Source organism: Nicotiana tabacum, chromosome 3, assembly GCF_000715075.1.
Source record: "Nicotiana tabacum cultivar K326 chromosome 3, ASM71507v2, whole genome shotgun sequence".
NCBI classification, from domain to species: Eukaryota; Viridiplantae; Streptophyta; class Magnoliopsida; order Solanales; family Solanaceae; genus Nicotiana; species Nicotiana tabacum.
Window position 1 is genome coordinate 170,631,408 of NC_134082.1, and position 20,114 is coordinate 170,651,521.

The window sequence follows — 20,114 nt, forward strand, 5'->3', positions numbered from 1 at the left end:
GAGTATTTTGAGCATGTACTGGGAAAGTTGTGCCGGAAAAACTTGATAGAATCGACATAATTCTTCTGCTAATGGGAGAAGGGGGAAAGATGACCAATCACAAAGGGATACTCATAGAAGGTACAGTACCAGGCCTATGGACTTCCACGAAGTCTCCTCCCACTGGAGCCATCTCAATATGAGCGGGAATGCTATATTTTGCACGGAGAGCATCGATATGGACTTGCTCAGTTTCAGAGAGTACGGGGGCAGGAGCAGGAGGAGGTTCCTTAAGGAAATTGCTTCGAGACGTAGGGTGTCTCGGCAGCAACTCCTCCATGGTGGGAAAGTTGTCCTCTTCCTCCACCATCATGTCCTCACCACCAGTAGGGGGTGCCACGGATAACGGGGTAGCATCAGAAATCCCCTCACGAGATCAATGTGATCTAGGCATATCTATGGCGAAGAATGTGGTGACAGAACAGAAAAACCCAAGGACGGCAGACGGAGAGAAAGCAAAGAGAATTGCTAGAGCAAAAGCGGGAGAGAAGGTAAAGAATAACCAAAGAATAAATGGCCAAGAGTTTTTGAAAATACAAACCCTCCATATATTTATAGGATAGGGTAGCACCAGAATCGAAGCGGAAGGCTGCAGAATGGCACCGAAATTGAAGTGACAAGCCCTCAGCCCCTGTCTCGAAAACACGCATAATGATGATGCACGTGGAGGTGACGTCATTTCACGATAAGATACACCACACATGGTCTCGTTGAGCACGCTAACCTTCCATTGTTGGCCAAGTCATGAAGTTTCGTGAAACCAAATTTCTCCACAGGTGTGGGCGGTGTCTGCTCATCAACGATGCTCCAAGTCGCAACCTCGACAAGTGGATGGACTAACTATATGGATCCAAATTTGGCGGACCACGGCTACTGTCAAATATGACAAAAGATGAGGTCTTCACAGCACAATGTCTTGTGTAGGACGACGTTGACCGACAACGGATGAATGACGTATGACTTTTGTAGTAGTGTAGGTCTAACAGGGTGCATTAGGAATATATTTTCGAATATTCCCTATGGTATGTCTCCTAGGGTTCAGAAGGGGGTTGTCCCATATATATATAGGAAGGAAGTAACCTTGGAAGGCAGAGACTTTTTCGACTAAGAACTTCCTTTGTAATATTCATTCGACATTGGTGGTGATCATTTTTACACACTTAATCCTTCTGTTTCATGAGATCAATAGATTCTATTTACCATGTTCATCCCTCATGTCTCTCATTCTGGAGTTTATTATACTTGGCTGAGATTTATCCTTTTATCTTCTTTAATTGATTTAACCAAAAAGGATTCAATATCTTTTGGTTCAAACACTCCTCATTTACTTGAAATTTTGGTGTCTAATTTTAGTTGTGTGATTTATCACTAGATCTTGCTACCTAGCTATGTGATTTCTTCATTCTTGTCTAGACTTTTGTTGCATACAATATTTAGTAGCACAAGTTTCTTATGCTCCAACAATGCAAATATTTGGGATCCCTTTGGTGCTAAAGGCAACCTGATATATCTAGTAGTAGTAACTTGAGGACCCAGTATTTTGTCACTTTTTCATAGTCGATAGTTTGTTCACTAAAATAATAACAATAACAATAATATACCCAGTAAAATCCCACAAGTGAGGTCTAGGGAGGGTAGTGTGTATGCAGACCTTACCCCTACCTAGCGAGGTAGAGAGGTTGTTTCCAATAAACCCTCGGCTCAAGAAAAGGTGAAAAGAGAGAGAGGAAGAAGATGAAGAAGAAAGAGGAAGAAGATTAAGAAGAAAGAGGAAGAAGAAGAAGAAGAAGAAGAAAGAAAAAATAAAGGGACGAAGGACGATAAGGAAAAGGGGAGAAAGACAATTATAGTAACAACAACAACAACAACGAAACCAGTAACATAAAATAACACCAAACAATAGCAGACTGGAATATACGATATACAGAGTGAACGAAAAAAACAAGGGAGCTACTAATACTACTAAAAAAACGAGGAACTCTTCACTACCTACTAGCCAACTACCCTAATTTTCGATCTCCAGACCCTTCTATCCTAGATCATGTCCTCAGTGAGTTGAAGTAGCGCCATATTTTGCCTAATCACCTCTCCCCAAAAATTCTTCGGCCTTCCTCTACCCTTTCTCAGACCCACCACGGCCAGTCTCTCACACCTCCTAACAGGAGCATCCGTACTTCTCCTCTACACGTGCCCGAACTATCTCAGGCTCAACTCCCTCATCTTGTCCTCCACGGGGGCCACTCCCACTTTGTTCCGAATAACTTTGTTCCTAATATTATCTCTCATGGTATGCACATACATCCATCTGAGCATCCTCATTTCTGCTACTTTCATCCTCTGAACATGGGAGTTCTTGACTGGTCAACACTCAGCCCCATACAACATAGTAGGTCTAACTACCACTCTGTAGAACTTACCCTTAAGTCTTGGTGGCACCTTCTTATCACACAAAACACCGGATGCGAGCCTTCATTTCATCCACCCCGCACCGATACGGTGGGAGACCTCATCATCAATCTCCCCCTTACCTTGGATTATAGACCCGAGATACTTGAAACTACCCCTCCTCGGAATGACTTGGGTATCAAGCTTCACATCCACGTCCACTTCATGAGTCTCGTCACTGAACTTACACTCCAAATATTCCATTTTGGTCTTGCTCAACTTGAAACCCTTAAACTCTAGGGTCTGTCTCTAGACCTCTAGCCTCGCATTGACCCCGCTCCTCGTCTCATCAATCAGCATTATGCCATCGGCAAATAACATGCACCATGGCACCTCCCCTTGAATGTGTCGCGTCAGCACATCCATCGCTAGAGCAAATAAGAACGAGCTGAGAGTCGATCCCTAGTGCAACCCCATCACTACTGGGAAGTGATCTGAGTCACCTTCCATTATCCTCACCCGAGTCTTACAACCATCATACATGTCCTTGATTACCCTAGTGTAAGCTACCGGAAAACCGCTAACCTCCAAACATCTCCACAAAACCTCCCTCGGAACTTTATTGTACACCTTTTCTAGGTCTATAAACACCACTTGTAGGTCCTTCTTTCTCTCCCTATACTGCTCTACCAATCTTCTCACCAGATGAATAGCTTCTGTAGTCGATCGCCCCGGCATAAATCCAAACTGATTCTCAGAAATAGACACACTCTTCCTCACCCGGACTTCCACCACTCTCTCTTAAATCTTCATAGTATGACTCAACAGCTTGATAGCCCTATAGTTATTGCAGTTGTGGATATCACCCTTGTTCTTGTACAAAGGAATCATCGTACTCCACCTCCATTCTTCGAGCATCTTATTCGTCTTAAAAATAACATTAAACAACTCAGTAAGCCATTTCATTCCCACACATTTCCTCTTATTCCATTTATTTCTCGACAATACTTTTGGTATTTATGTTCATCCACATACATTTGTAAAGGCTTTTCCAAATTTCAAAGCCGTATCTAACATTGTCGAGTTCCAGGTTAATAGCTCGTTTGGCCAAGCTGTAAAAATCAGCTTATTTTGAGAAGTGCTTTTCTCAAAAGTACTTTTGGTGAAAAACAGTTTGTGTTTGGCTAATTAGTTTGAAAAACACTTCTGAGCAGCAATTATTGTTTGGTCAAGCTTTAAAAAACTGCTTCTAAGTGTATTTTTCTCAAAAGTTCTTCTCAAAGCACTTTTGGAGAGAAACTACTTTTTTCTGCTTCTCCTCGAAAGCACTTTTATCCCTTACAAAAGCCTGGCCAAATACCTCAATTTTTGGCCAAAAATACTACTTTTGACCAAAAAAAGGTACTTTGGCCAAAAAGAAACTTGGGCAAACATACTATAAGACCAAGTAGTGGGGGACTGCTCTTTGTTTGAGATCACTATCTGCCTGTTAAAAGGGGAGTTAGCATTTGTGGTCAAAGATTTAGATGCCTTGTGGCAGTAGAGCAACATTAAGGCCGAATTCTATTTCCGAATTTGTGCAACATAATCTGGGTTTTATTAGGCCAGAAAGCAAATTTTGGAGGGGGAGAATGCATAGTTAAGTGGGTTAACATCACATATTATTTTCATCAGAAATAGTTGGGGTTTTGGAAAAGCAGGATTCAAACACGAAATCTTTATAAATATTCTCCGTCATACCATGGCTAAATTGAATTGGATCGACATTAACTTCAGCAGTTAAATGCCATTCTTCAACCTAATTTTGCAATTTCAAACCCAGATGCGAGTTCTTCTAGTTTCAGATTTTTAATGTACGTTCGTATTTTCTCATTCCTAATTTTGCTGGAGCCAGTGATCATTTTCATACATGAATATTTTTGAACCAAAAAATTTTCAAAAGCAATTTAAACAGCTTTAACGTCTAAGAGTTCAACATAGTTGTTAATTTATGATAGCCTATCGTTTTTCATGAAAGAAATTTAAACAATTATCTAAGTCATCACTTTAGTAAAGAATGTATGGATTGAGAAGAATATTTGGTTGAACTATACGATGTTTTGATTAAAAAAAATATAAAAAGGTCTAAAAACGTAAAATATGTTATAAATATATTATATTATGGATGTTTATTTAGTATTCCATTGTAAATAAGCTTCATAAAGAAGCTTATCCATATGTGACTCCACCGTAAATATGTTTATCTATTTAAGTACTCTATTGGAAATAAGCTTCCTGAAGAAGCTTATCACTTCGATACCCGGTTATGGATAAACATTACCCCCAGTAAAAGATTATTCATACCGGGTATAATAAGCTTATCCTTTCAGTACCCAATTATGGATAAATATTATTCCCGGTAGAAGATTATCCATACCGGGTATAATAAGCTTATCCTTTCAGTATCCAGTTATGGATAAACATTACCCCCGGTAGAAGATTATCCATATCGGGTATAATAAGCTTATCCTTTCAGTTCTCCGTTATGGATAAACATTGCTCTCAGTAGAAGATTATCCATATCTGGTATAGTAGCAGCTTACACAGCAGCTTCCTTTCTTCTATAAATAGAAGAGATTTCAGTTCATTATGTACATCAGTTTGAATTCGAATAATATATCGGTTTCTCTCTATACTTGTCTTTACTTTATAGTCTTTATTTTATAACACGTTATCAGCACGAGACTCTGCCATCTCGAGCAAATATTTTGAAAGTATCTGAGGTAAGAACTTTCTTTTTCTAAATAATGTCAAATCTTTCTAAACTTGAATTTGTAGCCTTGAATATATCGGGCAAAAGCTACATGTCTTGGGTGCTTGATGCTGAAATTCATCTTGATGCGATGGGTCTAGCAGACACCATCAAAGACAAAAATTAGGCATCAAACCAAGACCGTTCCAAAACAATGATATTCCTACGCCATCACCTTGATGAGAGTCTGAAAATGGAATATCTTACTGTTAAAGATCCAGTCATACTGTGGAATAATTTGAAAGATAGATATGACCACCTGAAGATGGTCGTTCTTCCACAGGCACGATATGATTGGACTCATCTAAGGCTACAAGATTTTAAATCTAGCAGTGAGTATAATTCTGCTATATTCAGAATTATTTCCCAATTGAAGTTATGTGGTGATAATATTACTGATCATGATATGTTGGAGAAAACTTTCACCACTTTTCATGCCTCGAATATGCTCCTACAGCAGCAATATCGAGAAATGGGATTTAAAAAGTATTTTGAACTTATCTCACATCTTCTTATAGCCAAGCAACATAATGAGCTATTAATGAAAAATCATGAAAGCCGACCTACTGGTTCTTGTCCATTCCCTGAAGTGAATGAGACGAACTTTCACCAGGCTAAACGTGGAAAGGTCGTGGCCCCAGTCGTGGTCATGGTCATGGTTGGGAAAGAAACTCTAATCATGGTAATAATAATGCACCAAAGAACACTCCTCACCACCAGCAGTGGAAAAGGAAAGAACAAAAGCATGAAGCGGTGCAAGAACCAAATGCAGAAAATGCATGCTATAGATGTGGAGAAAAAGGGCACTGTTCACGTACCTGTCATACGCCAAAGCACCTGGTTGAGCTTTATCAAGCCTCCCTAAAGAAAACAGAGAAAAATGCTGAAGCAAATTTTATTTCTGAAGATAATTTAGACTTCATGCATTTGGATGTAACTGATTACCTTGCACTCCCAGAAGGAGAAACAAGTCATGTAATCGGAGGTGAATCTGTAGAAATGTAAATATTTTAATTTTTGTTATTTGTAATAGATAGTATGGTTATGTAATTGTTGTACATAAAGAAAAATTATGATTTGATAATAATGTTTACTATAATATATCTTGTTTATGTCATTTTGAAGAATATGGATAACATTATTAGGTCAACTTAAACTCTAGCAGAGTTTGCAAGAAATATACAACCACAAGAAGTGGTTATATTTCGTATATCTCATTGTAATTATATTTTGTTAACTATCAGAAGTGGTATATGCCTATGATCACTAGAAGTGATAATTTAGGCTTTCTATGGTTACAATTGAAGATAAGCTACATAAATATTCTTTATATTAAATGCACGCCTCTATTTACTCCTGAAGTAGTAAATATTTTAAAAGAGGTTGAGGCATCACAATTTGATGTGATTAATACGCATTCAGATAATTACGTTCGATTTCCTGAAGGATGAGAACTTTTGATAATATTAATCCATTCCCTGAAGTGAATGTGACAATACTAATAAGTCGGGTAAATATGAACGTGCTCTTGATGTGAATACATTACAATTCACCTCCAGAAGAGTTAATATAATTGAGAGAATATATACTCAATATTTCGTATTTTAAATTTGCTCCTGAAGAAGTAACACAATTGAAATTGCCTCCTGAAGTGAAAAAATATTATGAAGAGGAGTTTTCATGTGCTTAAACAATTGTTTTACATTGTTTATTTGATTGTGATTTTCTCTCATGACACCAGCAGTGTCTGAGCAATATTTGATAGTACAAAATATATCAACAACTCTTGAAGAGCTAAATGTTTGCCTAAAGAATACATGACACCAGTAGTGCCAGATAAATATTAGATTGTGGATGATAAATGAAGGCTCTCGAAGAGCTTATATACAAATATGTCATTCATATTATATAATTATGATCAAAACATATGTTGTAGTAAACGTGAAGTTTACTAATACAAATGACTATCATATTGAGACTACAAATGATTGGAAGATTGATAATCTTCATGTTTTCACAATCATAGGGGGTAAAATAATATGTATGTGAGAAGTTACCCGCCTTATTCTTTAATTTGTATTATATCGTGTATCACAGTAAACCAGAAGTTTACTAAAGCAAAAGTTTATGCCATAGTAAACCAGAAGTTTACTAAGAGATAGCACATGACATGATAAACTTGAAGTTTTCATTTGTCATTTTTAAATGAGCTATTTGAGAATTCAGATAATCATATACTAAAGAACTAGAAGATTCTTCAGGAATTCTCATGTGTTGCTTGTTCTCATAATGAATTGATTATACCAGCTAAAGTTGGGACTAAGACCCCTGATTCTGAAATATATAAAAGGTGAATATGGACCCGTTCACCTATCATGTGAACCACTTATAGGTGCATATATGAGATGGTTACATGGGTAATTATTGTCAACCTGCAGTTTGGCATTTGGAATTACTTTTCTCGATTAAGAGCATAATTTTCAGATTATGAAATCAAGACAGTTCATCTTGATAATGCTGGTTTATATCCAAGTTGGTTTAGCATTGAATACCTCATATTAATGGCTAAACCATTGCTTATGAGAACAAAGTTTCATGTGTTGGTCTAAGATTTTCTAAATTGCATATAGCAGCACTTGTATGCATCAGATCAACAATATATGATAAGTCTTCCCCTCACAATTGGTTTAGGATCAGAAACCAAATAGTTTTACTATCTTTTGTTGCGTGGTATATGATTAATTTCTCTATCATAATACACAAAGATATGTTTCCCAAAGATGATTGGGGATATATGTTAGTTTTTCTAACATTTGGGGGATGGAATAAACAGTTAAAAAATATGTTATATGAATCGAATTATCATGATCCTCGCTTAGAAGATAATTCAAGTCGAATGCCAGAAGCATTTGCTGATCCAAAATTAAATATCATATTTCAGCTGCAAATGCTCCTATTAAAATTAAAGTCCCTGAAGAATAGAGTTTATTGTACGCATGAAGCGTGGTAGACCAATCGGTTCCAAAGGTAACAATCCTTGAAAAATAGTAGGAGCTAATGATCAAAATGAGGAGGAAATAAGCTCTAGAAGAGCCCACGACATAACATTTCATGAAACTCCCGAAAAAGTTCAGGTACTTGAAAATAAAGAAAGTGATGAGATCTCCACAAGTTATGTCGCTTCGGAACTGACACAAAATGATCGTCGACGATATATTTAATACAATATAGTGCACAATATTGTAAAAGATTGTGAGGATCGGACTAGCAGTCTAGACATTTGAAGATGTCATACTATTTAGATACAAGTTTTAACTTATATGACTTATTTGGCTAAATCTATATGAAGATCCTTGAAGGATTGAAAAGCCCGAAGCATATAATTCAAACTCTTGAGAAATGTACTCGATCAAATTATAAAGATCTTTGTACGGTTTAAAGCAATCTGTGCGCGTGTGGTATAATCGCCTCAATAAATATTTGTTGAAAGAAAGTTGCATAAATTATGTTATTTGTCCATGTATTTTTATAAAGAAAATGTCATCAAAATTTGTTACACTTGCTGTTTATGTTGGTGACATAAATCTTATTGGAACTCCGGAATAGCTCCAAGAGGGTCTTAAAAATACTTTTACATGGACAAAGTGTACCCATTAAGTACACCAATGAATATTCAATCACTTGAAGTGAATGAGGATCCGTTCCAACCTTTAGAAGAGGATAAGGAGCTCCTTGGTCCTGAAATACTTTATCTCGGTGTAGATGGTGCACTTATTTATCTTGCTAATGCTAACAAAAGTGGTGCAGATCGTATTGGTAATGCAGATGCAGGTTATTTATCCGATACCCATAAAGCTCGATTTCAAACCGGCAAGCAGGGAGTGCATATGATTGAGATCAGTGATTCATTCGAGAAACATGTGGGTTGGAATGTGATAAAAGACCCACAATATTATACGGAGACAATGTTTCATGCATAGCACTATTAAAGGGAGGATTTATAAAAGGAGATAGAACGAAGAACATTTCACCAGAATTATTCTACATACATGATCTTCAGGAAAATTGTGACATTGATGTGCATTAAATTAGTTCAAGTGACAATCCAGCAGATTGTCTTTACCAACATCAATTTTTTAGAATATGGTATACAAGATTGGAATGCGGAGACTCAAATATTTGAAATAAGGTTTTCTTCAGGGGGAGTAAAATGTGCGCTGTACTCTTTTTCCCTTACTAAGGTTTTTCCCACAGGGTTTTCCTTATAAGGTTTTTAATGAGGCAGCCAGTAATGCGTATTACTAAATATGTGTACTCTTTTTCCTTCACTAGGATTTTTTCCCACGTGATTTTCCTAGTACGGTTTTAATGAGGTACATTATCTTTTAATGAACATCCAAGAGGGAGTGTTATAAATATATTATATTATGGATGTTCATTTAGTACTCCGTTGTAAATAAGCTTCCTAAAGAAGCTTATCCATACGGGACTCCACCGTAAATATGCTTATCTATTTAAGTACTCTATTGGAAATAAGCTTCCTGAAGAAGCTTATCACTTCGATACCCGGTTATGGATAAACATTACCCCCGGTAGAAGATTATTCATACCGGGTATAATAAGCTTATCCTTTCAGTACCCAGTTATGGATAAATATTATCCCGGTAGAAGATTATCCATACCGGGTATAATAAGCTTATTCTTTCAGTACCCAGTTATGGATAAACATTACCCCCGGTAGAAGATTATCCATATCGGGTATAATAAGCTTATCCTTTCAGTACTCCGTTATGGATAAACATTGCTCTTAGTAGAAGATTATTCATATCTGATATAGTAGCAGCTTACACAGCAGCTTCCTTTCTTCTATAAATAGAAGAGATTTCAGTTCATTATGTACATCAATTTGAATTCGAATAATATATCAGTTTCTCTCTGTACTTGTCTTTACTTTATAGTCTTTATTTTATAACAAAATGACTAGTTTTTCGGTTGTAGGAAAAACAAAATATCAAACGCATGATCGTCGTACCAGTTACCAAAATTGGAAACACAATGTCACCGGCGGCAACTTTATCTCCAGAACCAATCTTTTCCTTCATAGAAATGGCCAATTCCATTTCTGAACTCCACCAGTCTCACGCTTTCCTGCTCAAAACTGGCCTCTTTCGTAACCCTTTTGCCGCTAGCCGCCTCTTAACCAAAGCCACTACACTTCCCTCTTCTTCCTCCGCAGACACCCTTTCATATGCTCTCTCCATTTTCACTCACATCGAAGAACCCAACTCATACACCTACAACACTATCATCCGTGCTTATTCCACTAGCTCTTTCCCGCAACTTTCACTCATAATCTTCCTTAAACTGTTAAACGCTGTACATAAAGTTTTCCCTGATAAGTACACTTTTACATTCATTGTAAAAGCTTGTGCTACTATAGGAAATGCTAAACAAGGTGAACAAGTTCATGGGTTAGTGACAAAAATTGGACTTGAGGAAGATGTGTATGTGTATAATACTTTAATTCATATGTATGCGAAATGTGGGTGTTTTGGAGTTTCGCGTGGTATGATTGATGGGTTGGTTGAAGATGATGTTATAGCGTGGAACGGGTTGTTGAGTGTGTTTTCTGAAAGGGGGTTGTTTGAGTTGGCGAGAGAGTTATTTGATGAAATGCCTGTGAAGAATGTTGAATCTTGGAACTTTATGGTTTCTGGTTATGTGAATGTTGGGTTGGTGGATGAAGCAAGGAAAGTGTTTGATGAAATGTTGGTGAAAGATGTTGTTTCGTGGAATGTTATGATTACTGGGTATACTAAGGCTGATAGGTTTGCTGAAGTTTTGGCTCTTTTTGAGGATATGCTGAGAGCTAAAGTGAAGCCTGATAATTGTACACTTGTGAATGTGCTGTCTGCTTGTGCTGGTGTTGGATCTCTGAGCCAGGGAAAGTGGGTTCATGCTTATATCGAGAGGAACGGGATTGAGGTTCACGATTTCCTTGCTACTGCTCTTGTAGATATGTATTGCAAATGTGGATGTATTGAGAAAGCTCTGGAGGTGTTTAATGGTACTTTGAGAAAAGATATTAGTACTTGGAATGCAATGATTGCAGGGTTAAGCAACCATGGGTATTTGGATGATGCATTAAAGACTTTTGATGAACTCATTGCTGATGGTATTAAGCCCAATAAGGTCACTTTTGTAAGCGTTTTGTCTACTTGCAGTCAAGGGGGCTTATTAAGCGAGGGGCGCAGGATGTTCGATCTCATGATTAGTGAATATAGAATTCAGCCTACGCTCGTGCATTATGGTTGTATGGTTGATTTACTTGGCCGGTTTGGATTATTAGAGGAGGCTGAAGAACTCTTAAGCAGATTGCCAGTGAAAGAAGCTCCTGCTATTTGGGAGTCCCTGTTGAGTGCTTCCAGAAGCCACAATGATGTTGAATTGGCAGAGCGCATCGCTACGAAACTTTTAGAGCTTGATCCCCACGACAGTGCTGGTTATGTTCAACTATCAAATGTCCTTGCATCTATGGGGAGATGGGATGATGTTAGGGAAGTGCGGAGGAAGATGAGAAGTGAGGGAGTGACTAAAGAGCCCGGTTGTAGCATGATTGAAGTGGATGGAGTTGTTCACGAGTTCTTGGCTGGTGAAGGGATAATACTGTAACATGGACAAAAGACTTCTTGGATAAGGCCATCAATCTGAAATAGTACTAATAGCTCTATAAGCGCTGCATCCAGTCTTCAGAGGAAGCTGAATTTTCCATTTGTCGTATGTGCTTGCTACTACTGTGGTACTAAAATTTTGCTGACCTGCTTCTACTACAGCCTTCAAGCGATTTCTTTAATACTCTCTCGTACTTTTCAGGCTGCTAGATGGGAATTATAGTATGCAGACGTGAGCGGTACCTTAAGAACCACTGATGATGCAAACTGTTGAAAAGGATAGAGTTTATCTTCTTTATGCAGACCAAAACATTTGCTTATATTGGTAGAAATAGCTGTCCAGTGCAACAGAAGCAAACAGTTTGTTGTAAATTATATAGCAAGCAGCTACCCTGAACTTGTGTTAGAAGCAGCAATCAAAAACATAAATATAACATATCTCGAAAGTAAAGTTTATCATTCCTTTGCAAGATTTTTCTTATCATTTGGATGTTTTTTTTTGGCATAAATTTCTTATCCATCAGTTAATGCATTGGTATCCAGATGCAGATGGAAAATCTGGCTGCCAGATTCTAGTGGCAATTAACTCCTTGTTAATTCCATAGTAAAAGGAGCTAATTCATCTTGATGAACGATGAACTGTTGTGTTCATTGCCCTGGCAAATGTATAAACCATCAAGCTTGATTGCTCTTTGGAAATTTCAGAATGCAAAGCCTGTTTTCTATAGTTTTTCCCCATTTTAGTATAAAAAGACGTAGTAATAATTTAAAACAATAAACATACTTAAGAGAGGATAGTACCTATAACTTATTTACATTTGCATGAAGTTAAGCAATTCCCAAGTCATCAGAACAACAACAATTCTGCAATCCTGCTCCAATATTAACCTGGTTCAGCTCAAACCATACCTGCCGAAAGACCTTGATAATGAGATCATGGTATTCATCGCAGTTCAGTGTCAGATAACAAGCCAATAACTCTTCAAGCTCCTCTGAGTTTTTTATCCCTCTCTGTGTTATCATCTCAATCATCGACTCTCTGAAGTCCCTAAAAGGGTCAAATGAACTCTTTACAACAGCATAGCTATCGAAAACTGTCCTGTCTCCTCCCGATCTCTCCTTTGTCTCTTGTCTCATCTTCATCTTTGCTTTCTTCATGTCTTCAAGAGCTTTGATTCTGCATTCTATCTTGGCTGTTGTTCTTGGTGAATATGCTCTGAGTTTAACACCATGTTTTCGTCTTCTCTTCTGGTTTATGTACACTGATTTTCTCTGCTGATAGTCACTTTTCTCTGACATTTCTTTGATTTTCATGTCTTTCATCTCTAGGCATTCTGATTCAAATTCTTCTTCAGACAATTCATCAGCTTCTTCATCTAGATTCAGAGATTCAAACATGTAAGTTTCCTCGACTGTATTCTGACTGGAATCAGTCACACTCCTCGTATTTCTTGTACAATAGGCTGTTGTTTTCTCCTTCCTCTTTTGCATTACCTTCTCATTCTCGGGCTCTATTTCGAATATATCTTTCTCTATCACCGCTGCTGCTCTTTCTTCTTCTTCTTCTTCTTGATCAGGTTCTCTTGCATTTTCTGCTATTCTCTGCTCCAGAGCTTTTCTACTCAGTTTCCTCAGCTTCTCATCTCTGACAGAATTCATCTTTCTGTTACTGAATTCTGCTTCTTTCTGTGTAATCCACATTTTCTTGGGCTTTTCCGTTATCTTTCTTGAAACCATATAATTGAACTTGTGATCCTCTTCTCCCAAAAGAATCTTGGAATTCCAAGCTGAAACTTGATCACATTCATCATAAGAACCATTCCAGAGTGGGTTCTGAATTTGTTGATTCTGATGATAAGCTTCAAATCTGTCTTCAGTAAAAGAAAGCCTCCAGTAAGGATCATCATCATCATCCCCACCATAGAATCTGCCTTCTTTCAAGCTAACATTCGTCGGCGATGTCAAAGAAGTCAAATTCGCCTTGCTCTTCTGCTTCATTTTTGCTGCTTCTTGATTCTCAGTGTTGCCATTCTTCTTTTGTTTGAATTTTGAGAGCCAAGAAACAGGGAAAACATGATTGATCAATGAAGATGAAGGCTTCTTCTTTGCCCACTTCATCTTTCACTATGAAAAAGAAACACCAGAAAATGGAAATTTTGGAAGTTTTGCTAATTTTTTTGTGAATGGTCTTTTCTTGGAGTTAGCAGAGGGAAAAAGAAGTGCAGTAGAAGCAGTTAAGGGGGACAGTTAGGCTGTTAAATAGAGACGTGGGATTCATGTTGGAGGAAGGTGTGAACTTTTTTAGGTTGTGTGTGTTGCTTTTAGAAATGGTATTGCACTATTTAGTTCAAAAGAAAGGCCCGCCATTTGGAAATCTTGTGACCACTTACCCACTTCTTCCTACTTTCTAGTAGTAAGTATTTTGCAGAATTGCTGTTCTATCTTCAAGGGACCAAATTCACTTGGTCTCCTACCTAAAGTCATTACCCATATGTCCTTTTTACTTTTTGTCTTTTATTTTCTCCTACACAACATCATAGTAGGTTATTTGCTTTTTTCCCTAATTATCTTGCTATAAACACTTACATGTTGGTTTGAATCATTTAACTAGATAGTGTTAAAATACAATACAATCGTCTAATAGGATAGGTGGGAACTTTTCACACAATCAAGTGTGATTCGATTTCCATTACGCTAATATACCAATGTAATAGGTTTTAATTGTTTTATGCAAAAAGTAATGGGTTCACAGGGATTGACGAAAATGTTGGAAGTTAGTAATATTTCCAGTTTGTTATAATTGTGTTTAAATCCATCATATTATGATAAAGTCCGTATCACAAATTAAATATAAAATAGTTTCAACTCCTTTTTTCTTTTTTTTTTGAAATTAGAGGTGTACATAGTTCGGGTTTGTTCGAATTTTTCAATTATCAAATCAATAGTGTCGGGTTTTTAAATCTATAAACCAAACCAACAAAGTCTGATATCTCAATCTCGATTTTTTCTTGGTTTTTTCGGATTTTCAGACTTTTACCCCGGTAAAGTCTTCATAGCACAAAATATTTAACTTGTGCTTCAAATATTTCTTTAGTCCTAGTAAGATACAACTATATAATTTATTTTCCAAGAAAATAACACAATACTATGATTTAAGTCAGAACAATATACTAAAATATACAATAAAGATAGTAAAACTACATAAAGCAAATACTGCTAATTAATAAGTCGTAATAAGAACTAACATAATCTAAAAATACTATATAGGTCATTCTAAAATAAGTATAGCGATAAGTACTATTAATTATATAACTAAGCATTAAAGAAAAAGGTAAAAATTGCACGAGGCGCCCTATTTGGTCGCCCCCATTTAATCTATACCCATTTTTTTTTAAAAGTTTTAATTTGTACCCACTTTTTAAACAACTTCAGCTCCCTTTCTCCTTCTTCGTTTTCTTCTTCTTCTTCTTCTTCTTCTTCTTCTTCTTCTTCTTCTTCTTCTTCTTCTTTGCTGTTGTTGGTGATGCTATGAATATACAGTAATACAGATATATGCTGAATCCTGATGACTTTTGACTTTGTATTTTCCTATGGTTTCCCTCAGTCCTTAAATTTTATTGAACGAGCTTTGAAAATAGGTGGCATTGTAGTTGTACCACTTAGTAACAATCGAATGGCTGAATTTCCACAGCCATCAAATTACAAGATTGTCTATGTACGAAAATTTGATTCAACTATTGTAGCCATGAGGAAAACAAAGAATGCCTCTATCAGCTCATTCCCATTCCAAAAATTGCTCAACTCACATTTTTGGTTTTCTTGAAACTGAAATTGATCAACCGGGGAAGGAGCCCAAGAAATTATAGAAGCCTTTTCTTGATCTTGTGATAAACAAGAAATTATAAATACTTTCACTTTTTATAAAAACTTTAACACTAAATAAGCTGATTTTTTTTTCAAATCAACTAAATAGCTTCAGCATCCCTGCTGAAGTTTTTGAAAAAGCTTATCCAGGACAAAAAAAACTTCAGCTTATTTAGTGCTGAAGTTTTTATAAATGAACTAAATAACTTCAGCATCTTCTGCTGAAATTTTAAAAAAAAAAAAACTTAATGAAAAAACTAATGAATCCACGACAAAAAACTTCAGCTTATTTAATGCGATTACAAACAAAAACTTCAGCAAATAGAGAACAAAACTTCAGCTACTATGCTTAAGTTCAGCAATTACAAACAAAAACTTCAGCAAATAGAGAACAAAACTTCAGCTACTATGCTTAAGTTCAGCAATTACAAACAAAAACTTCAGCACACTTGCTACTTCAGGCCCGTCTACTAAAATGCTAAAGTTTTGTGTGATTCCCTTTGCTGCTTCAGCCCCGTATGCTGAAGTTACGCGAAAAAGTGGGTACGTTTGCAATTTTTTTTCCAAAGTGGGCACAAGTTAAAACATGACCCAAAAAGCGGGTATAGATGCAAATCCCCCAAGAAAAAGATAAACTTAGTTATGCCTTTTTATTATGAACCAATGTAAAATTAAAAATAGATGTCCAACGCTATTGTCAGTCCTAGACTTTTTGTATTGAATTGAATTTCTTTTGTTAGTATTAGTATTGATTTGAACTTTGTTTGAGTTACTATATTTATGTGCTATAAAATTTATATACCATTCAAGAATGTTAAGTCCAAACTTAAAATAATATGTTAAAATATAAAATTGTGAAAATTTTAAGAAATATTTATAAATCACATTACTTTAAAAATTATATAAATGTATTATCGGGTTGATTTAGTTTCGGTTTGATTTTTTTTAGTTAAAATCAAACCAAATCAATTATGGTCGGAGAATTTTTTTCCAATACCAAACCAAATCAAACCAAACCACAATCGAATTTTTTTCTCTGGGTTAACTCGTATGACTGGTTTGATACGATTTATCGATTTTCTTTATACACATACGAAGAACTCGGTAATAATGGTTGAGTCATGAAAAACTTTTTTAGTTATGCAAAAGGTGGTGTTTTCGAATAGTGAGGCTTATGACTATCCACAGTAGTTCATCAAAACTTTCTTCTTCTTGTGCATGAATTATTGAATTAAGTCCTTTTTTTTTTTTGAGAAATTTTCATAACGCACTATTTTTTAGTGGTAATTAGTTATCTATAGATATCATTTGCTATATTATGGATTGTAGATACGTTTTCTGTTGTTATAAGATATATTAGATGTATTTAAGCTATTGTATTCATGAATACGGTAGCAAAAATAGGCATGAATCATGGAAGTCCAGCTAATCAGTTGTTGTATTCGACTGTATTCATGGCGTGAAACATGGGATTACAGCTGGATAGGTTATTATATTCGACTGTATTCACGGCGTGAAACAGGGGATTACACTGTTTTTAAACGGAAAATGAATCAATTAACATAATAGACTCCTGATATAACTCAACAAACTCAATTATAACACACAAATTTTGTATTTCCGGTTATAAAAAAGATTCTCAACCGAAAAATACCCCAAAAACTTAGCAATCTTCAGAGAAATTATATAATACATCTGAATACATAAATTATATTAATTAAAAAAAACATATGAATACATTCATGGCATATAGCGAGACAGTGAATACAATGAAATAAATAGAATATAGCGGGATACATTGAAATACAATGAAAAAAAGATAGTGAATATAATGAAATACAAGGAATACAGCGAGATACATTGAATTACAATGAAAAAAAGACAATGAAATACATGAAAATACATTAAAATATATTAACAGAAAATCAAGTTGCTCAGCTCCAAATTCCATCGTCTTTATTCAAGAACAAACCTTAATTTCCGACAAATCTGTCGTCGAGCAAAAACCCTGAACAACTTCAGCTAGAGGAGTGGATTGTGGTGTTGGCAATGGAGAAGTTCTACAAACAGGACAAGTTGGATTTAACCTCAGCCGTGGATCTACGCATTTTAAGTGAAACAAATGCCCACAATCCGGCAATAGCCTTAACATGTCACTATTCTTGTAATCCGCCAAACAAATTGAGCAACAAGTCGCTGTTGAATCCTTGTGATTGAACTAGCTTCTGAATACAACAACTTTGAATAACTCAATAGGGTTTCCTCATCAAGCCCCACTTCCACCATAACTTATTGAACGTCCTCGTTGCTATTTTTATTTTTGAGGAATGAGGGAAGAGAATAGTATGTATCAAAGTAGAAAAAGAAAGAAAATAGTGTAACTGAATAGCATATTTAGTGACTTAGGGGTAGGAGGTAACCAAAATTAGATATTTTGCTATAAACATTAAAAGGTATCTGTAGAATATAATTTGTTAAAATGATATTTATTTAAAATAAATAAGGTATTAACCTTTGCTATATAAGGTAAAAATTCCTTTTTTTTTTCAAGATTAAGGAATCAACTAAGCATTTCAAAGACGGAATTAAATATCCAAGTTAAATAATGGGAGGTTTGGTCTGATGTTGTGGAGAAGATTAGACGTTAATAACCTTGAACAATTAGCCAACTCCCTAGGATTTTATCATCTCAACCTTAAGGAGAAAAAGTAGTTTATTTTTTTAGATATCAATATCACGAGCATCCCAAAATTGCATTTGCTGGTCGTATTGGTAAAAGCTACTACTACTAGTTTGAATAAGGGCACATACTAGGGCCCAAAATTTTCCACTTTAGTTCTACCTTAAACATGATTTAGATTTGTCTTTTGTTTTGTAGATTAGGTTCCTTCTTTTGCTTTTAGCTTTGTCCTTAGTAAATTCACCTTAACTTTGGCTAATAATGATGTGCTCATTATATATCTTTACACAGTTTGTGTGATTGAGACTTGCATTACAATCAGCAAATTATGGGTCAACATTGCTTTGTCTTAAGAAAATTACTAATAGAAATGACACCAGGTAGCCTTTAGAGGATTGTTATTTAGGAATTAGTCAATGTGTCATGAATTTTAGTTTTTCAATCCAATTTTTCAGGACACAAATATCCTGAATTATCTTGAAATTAAGATTTTTAATTCAAATTTTCAAGACAAAATAAGTGTTGGCTAATCTTTAAATAGCAGACCCAAGTATGGCTATTTGTGCACTTCCCCGGAAAAATGACACAGGCTCAATAGGGCATCCAGTATGTGGTAATTGCCTTTCTTAGCCCAATATTCGAGGTTCCTAAAGACTGTCCAAGGTCTAAAAGGCCATTAGGATTAATCCTTTACACAAAGACACATAATTCTTTTCATCCTTTCCCCCTCCCCAGCTTGATTTTCTCTTGAAATAAACAAAGGTTCTAAACACCAGAAGAATGTGATTTGCCACATTCTTTTTTTTCTCTGCAATTTTTAATTGTTTGCTCTCTTCGTTCTAGTATGTCACTTTTCGCTTCCTAAATATGGAAGAAAGACTTTTGCTAATATTCAAAATTTATGATATATTAACTTTTTATGTCATTGATAATTTTTTTATTTATATTATATTGTAAGTGGGGAGCCCTTAAGTTAAAAGTCAAATTACCATAATACCCTTTTAAATAATTTAAATACTTTACATATAAAAATATTACACATAAATGCTAAATTTACTTGAAAAGATGTGATCTTTCCTATTAGTATCTAATATTCAAACTGATTTTTTGTAACAAGTGTCTATTGTTTACTTTATTTTCAATCTATTGTTTACTTTATTTTCAATCGTTTGCCTTTAAAATATATATATAATTAAAAGGAAAAAAGGGTGCCTTTTCAAAATTAGAACATAAAAATATATCTTCAAAAGCCTTACAAATAGCACTTTATTTTTACTCAAACCATCCAACGTCTTCCTATCAATAAAAATATAGCTACATTACTAGAATGTCCTTTTAAATAATTTCAATATTCTTTATAAAAAAGAACCTACACCTACACACTAACCCAAGCCAACGTGTAAATATAAAAGATAACTAAATATTTATAACGAAGAGTTGTGTCTTAAGATGAAAGGATGCATACTTTCATCGTAACTTGTGTTTTTCTTCCCTATAAATTATTTTACTTTGCAAAGAAGAAATTACTTTCAAAATCAAATGGTTCATTTTCAATGTGCCGTAATTAGAAGTTTGGAAAATATTTTTTTCTTAAATAATGTTGCGTTTTGAGTTTGAGATCGTGGAAGCACAAAGTATATAAGTACTGCAGTCTCCATTTGTTTATTTCTCTAAAATGGGAGGT

The 20,114-nt window shown here is 35.5% G+C and overlaps 2 protein-coding genes across 2 annotated transcripts; one reads left to right on the forward strand and one right to left on the reverse strand.

Annotated features, from left to right (window-relative positions):
* The first annotated feature begins 10,129 nt into the window (after positions 1 to 10,129).
* Positions 10,130 to 12,348, forward strand: LOC107800029 (pentatricopeptide repeat-containing protein At2g42920, chloroplastic-like). The gene is made up of 2 exons (XM_075250209.1): positions 10,130 to 11,992; positions 12,089 to 12,348. The coding sequence occupies exon 1, from the start codon at positions 10,235 to 10,237 to the stop codon at positions 11,885 to 11,887; it is 1,653 nt and encodes a 550-aa protein (XP_075106310.1). The 5' UTR covers positions 10,130 to 10,234; the 3' UTR covers positions 11,888 to 11,992; positions 12,089 to 12,348.
* A 256-nt stretch (positions 12,349 to 12,604) lies between these two features.
* LOC107800031 (uncharacterized) lies at positions 12,605 to 14,184 on the reverse strand. Its single transcript, XM_016623176.2, has one exon. The coding sequence runs from the start codon at positions 14,002 to 14,004 to the stop codon at positions 12,715 to 12,717; it is 1,290 nt and encodes a 429-aa protein (XP_016478662.1). The 5' UTR covers positions 14,005 to 14,184; the 3' UTR covers positions 12,605 to 12,714.
* Between the last annotated feature and the right edge of the window lie 5,930 nt (positions 14,185 to 20,114).

Bases quoted from the DNA above. Each gene is read 5' to 3' on its own strand.
- LOC107800029 (XM_075250209.1), top strand. From the start codon at position 10,235: ATGATCGTCGTACCAGTTACCAAAATTGGAAACACAATGTCACCGGCG.
- LOC107800031 (XM_016623176.2), bottom strand. From the start codon at position 14,004: ATGAAGTGGGCAAAGAAGAAGCCTTCATCTTCATTGATCAATCATGTT.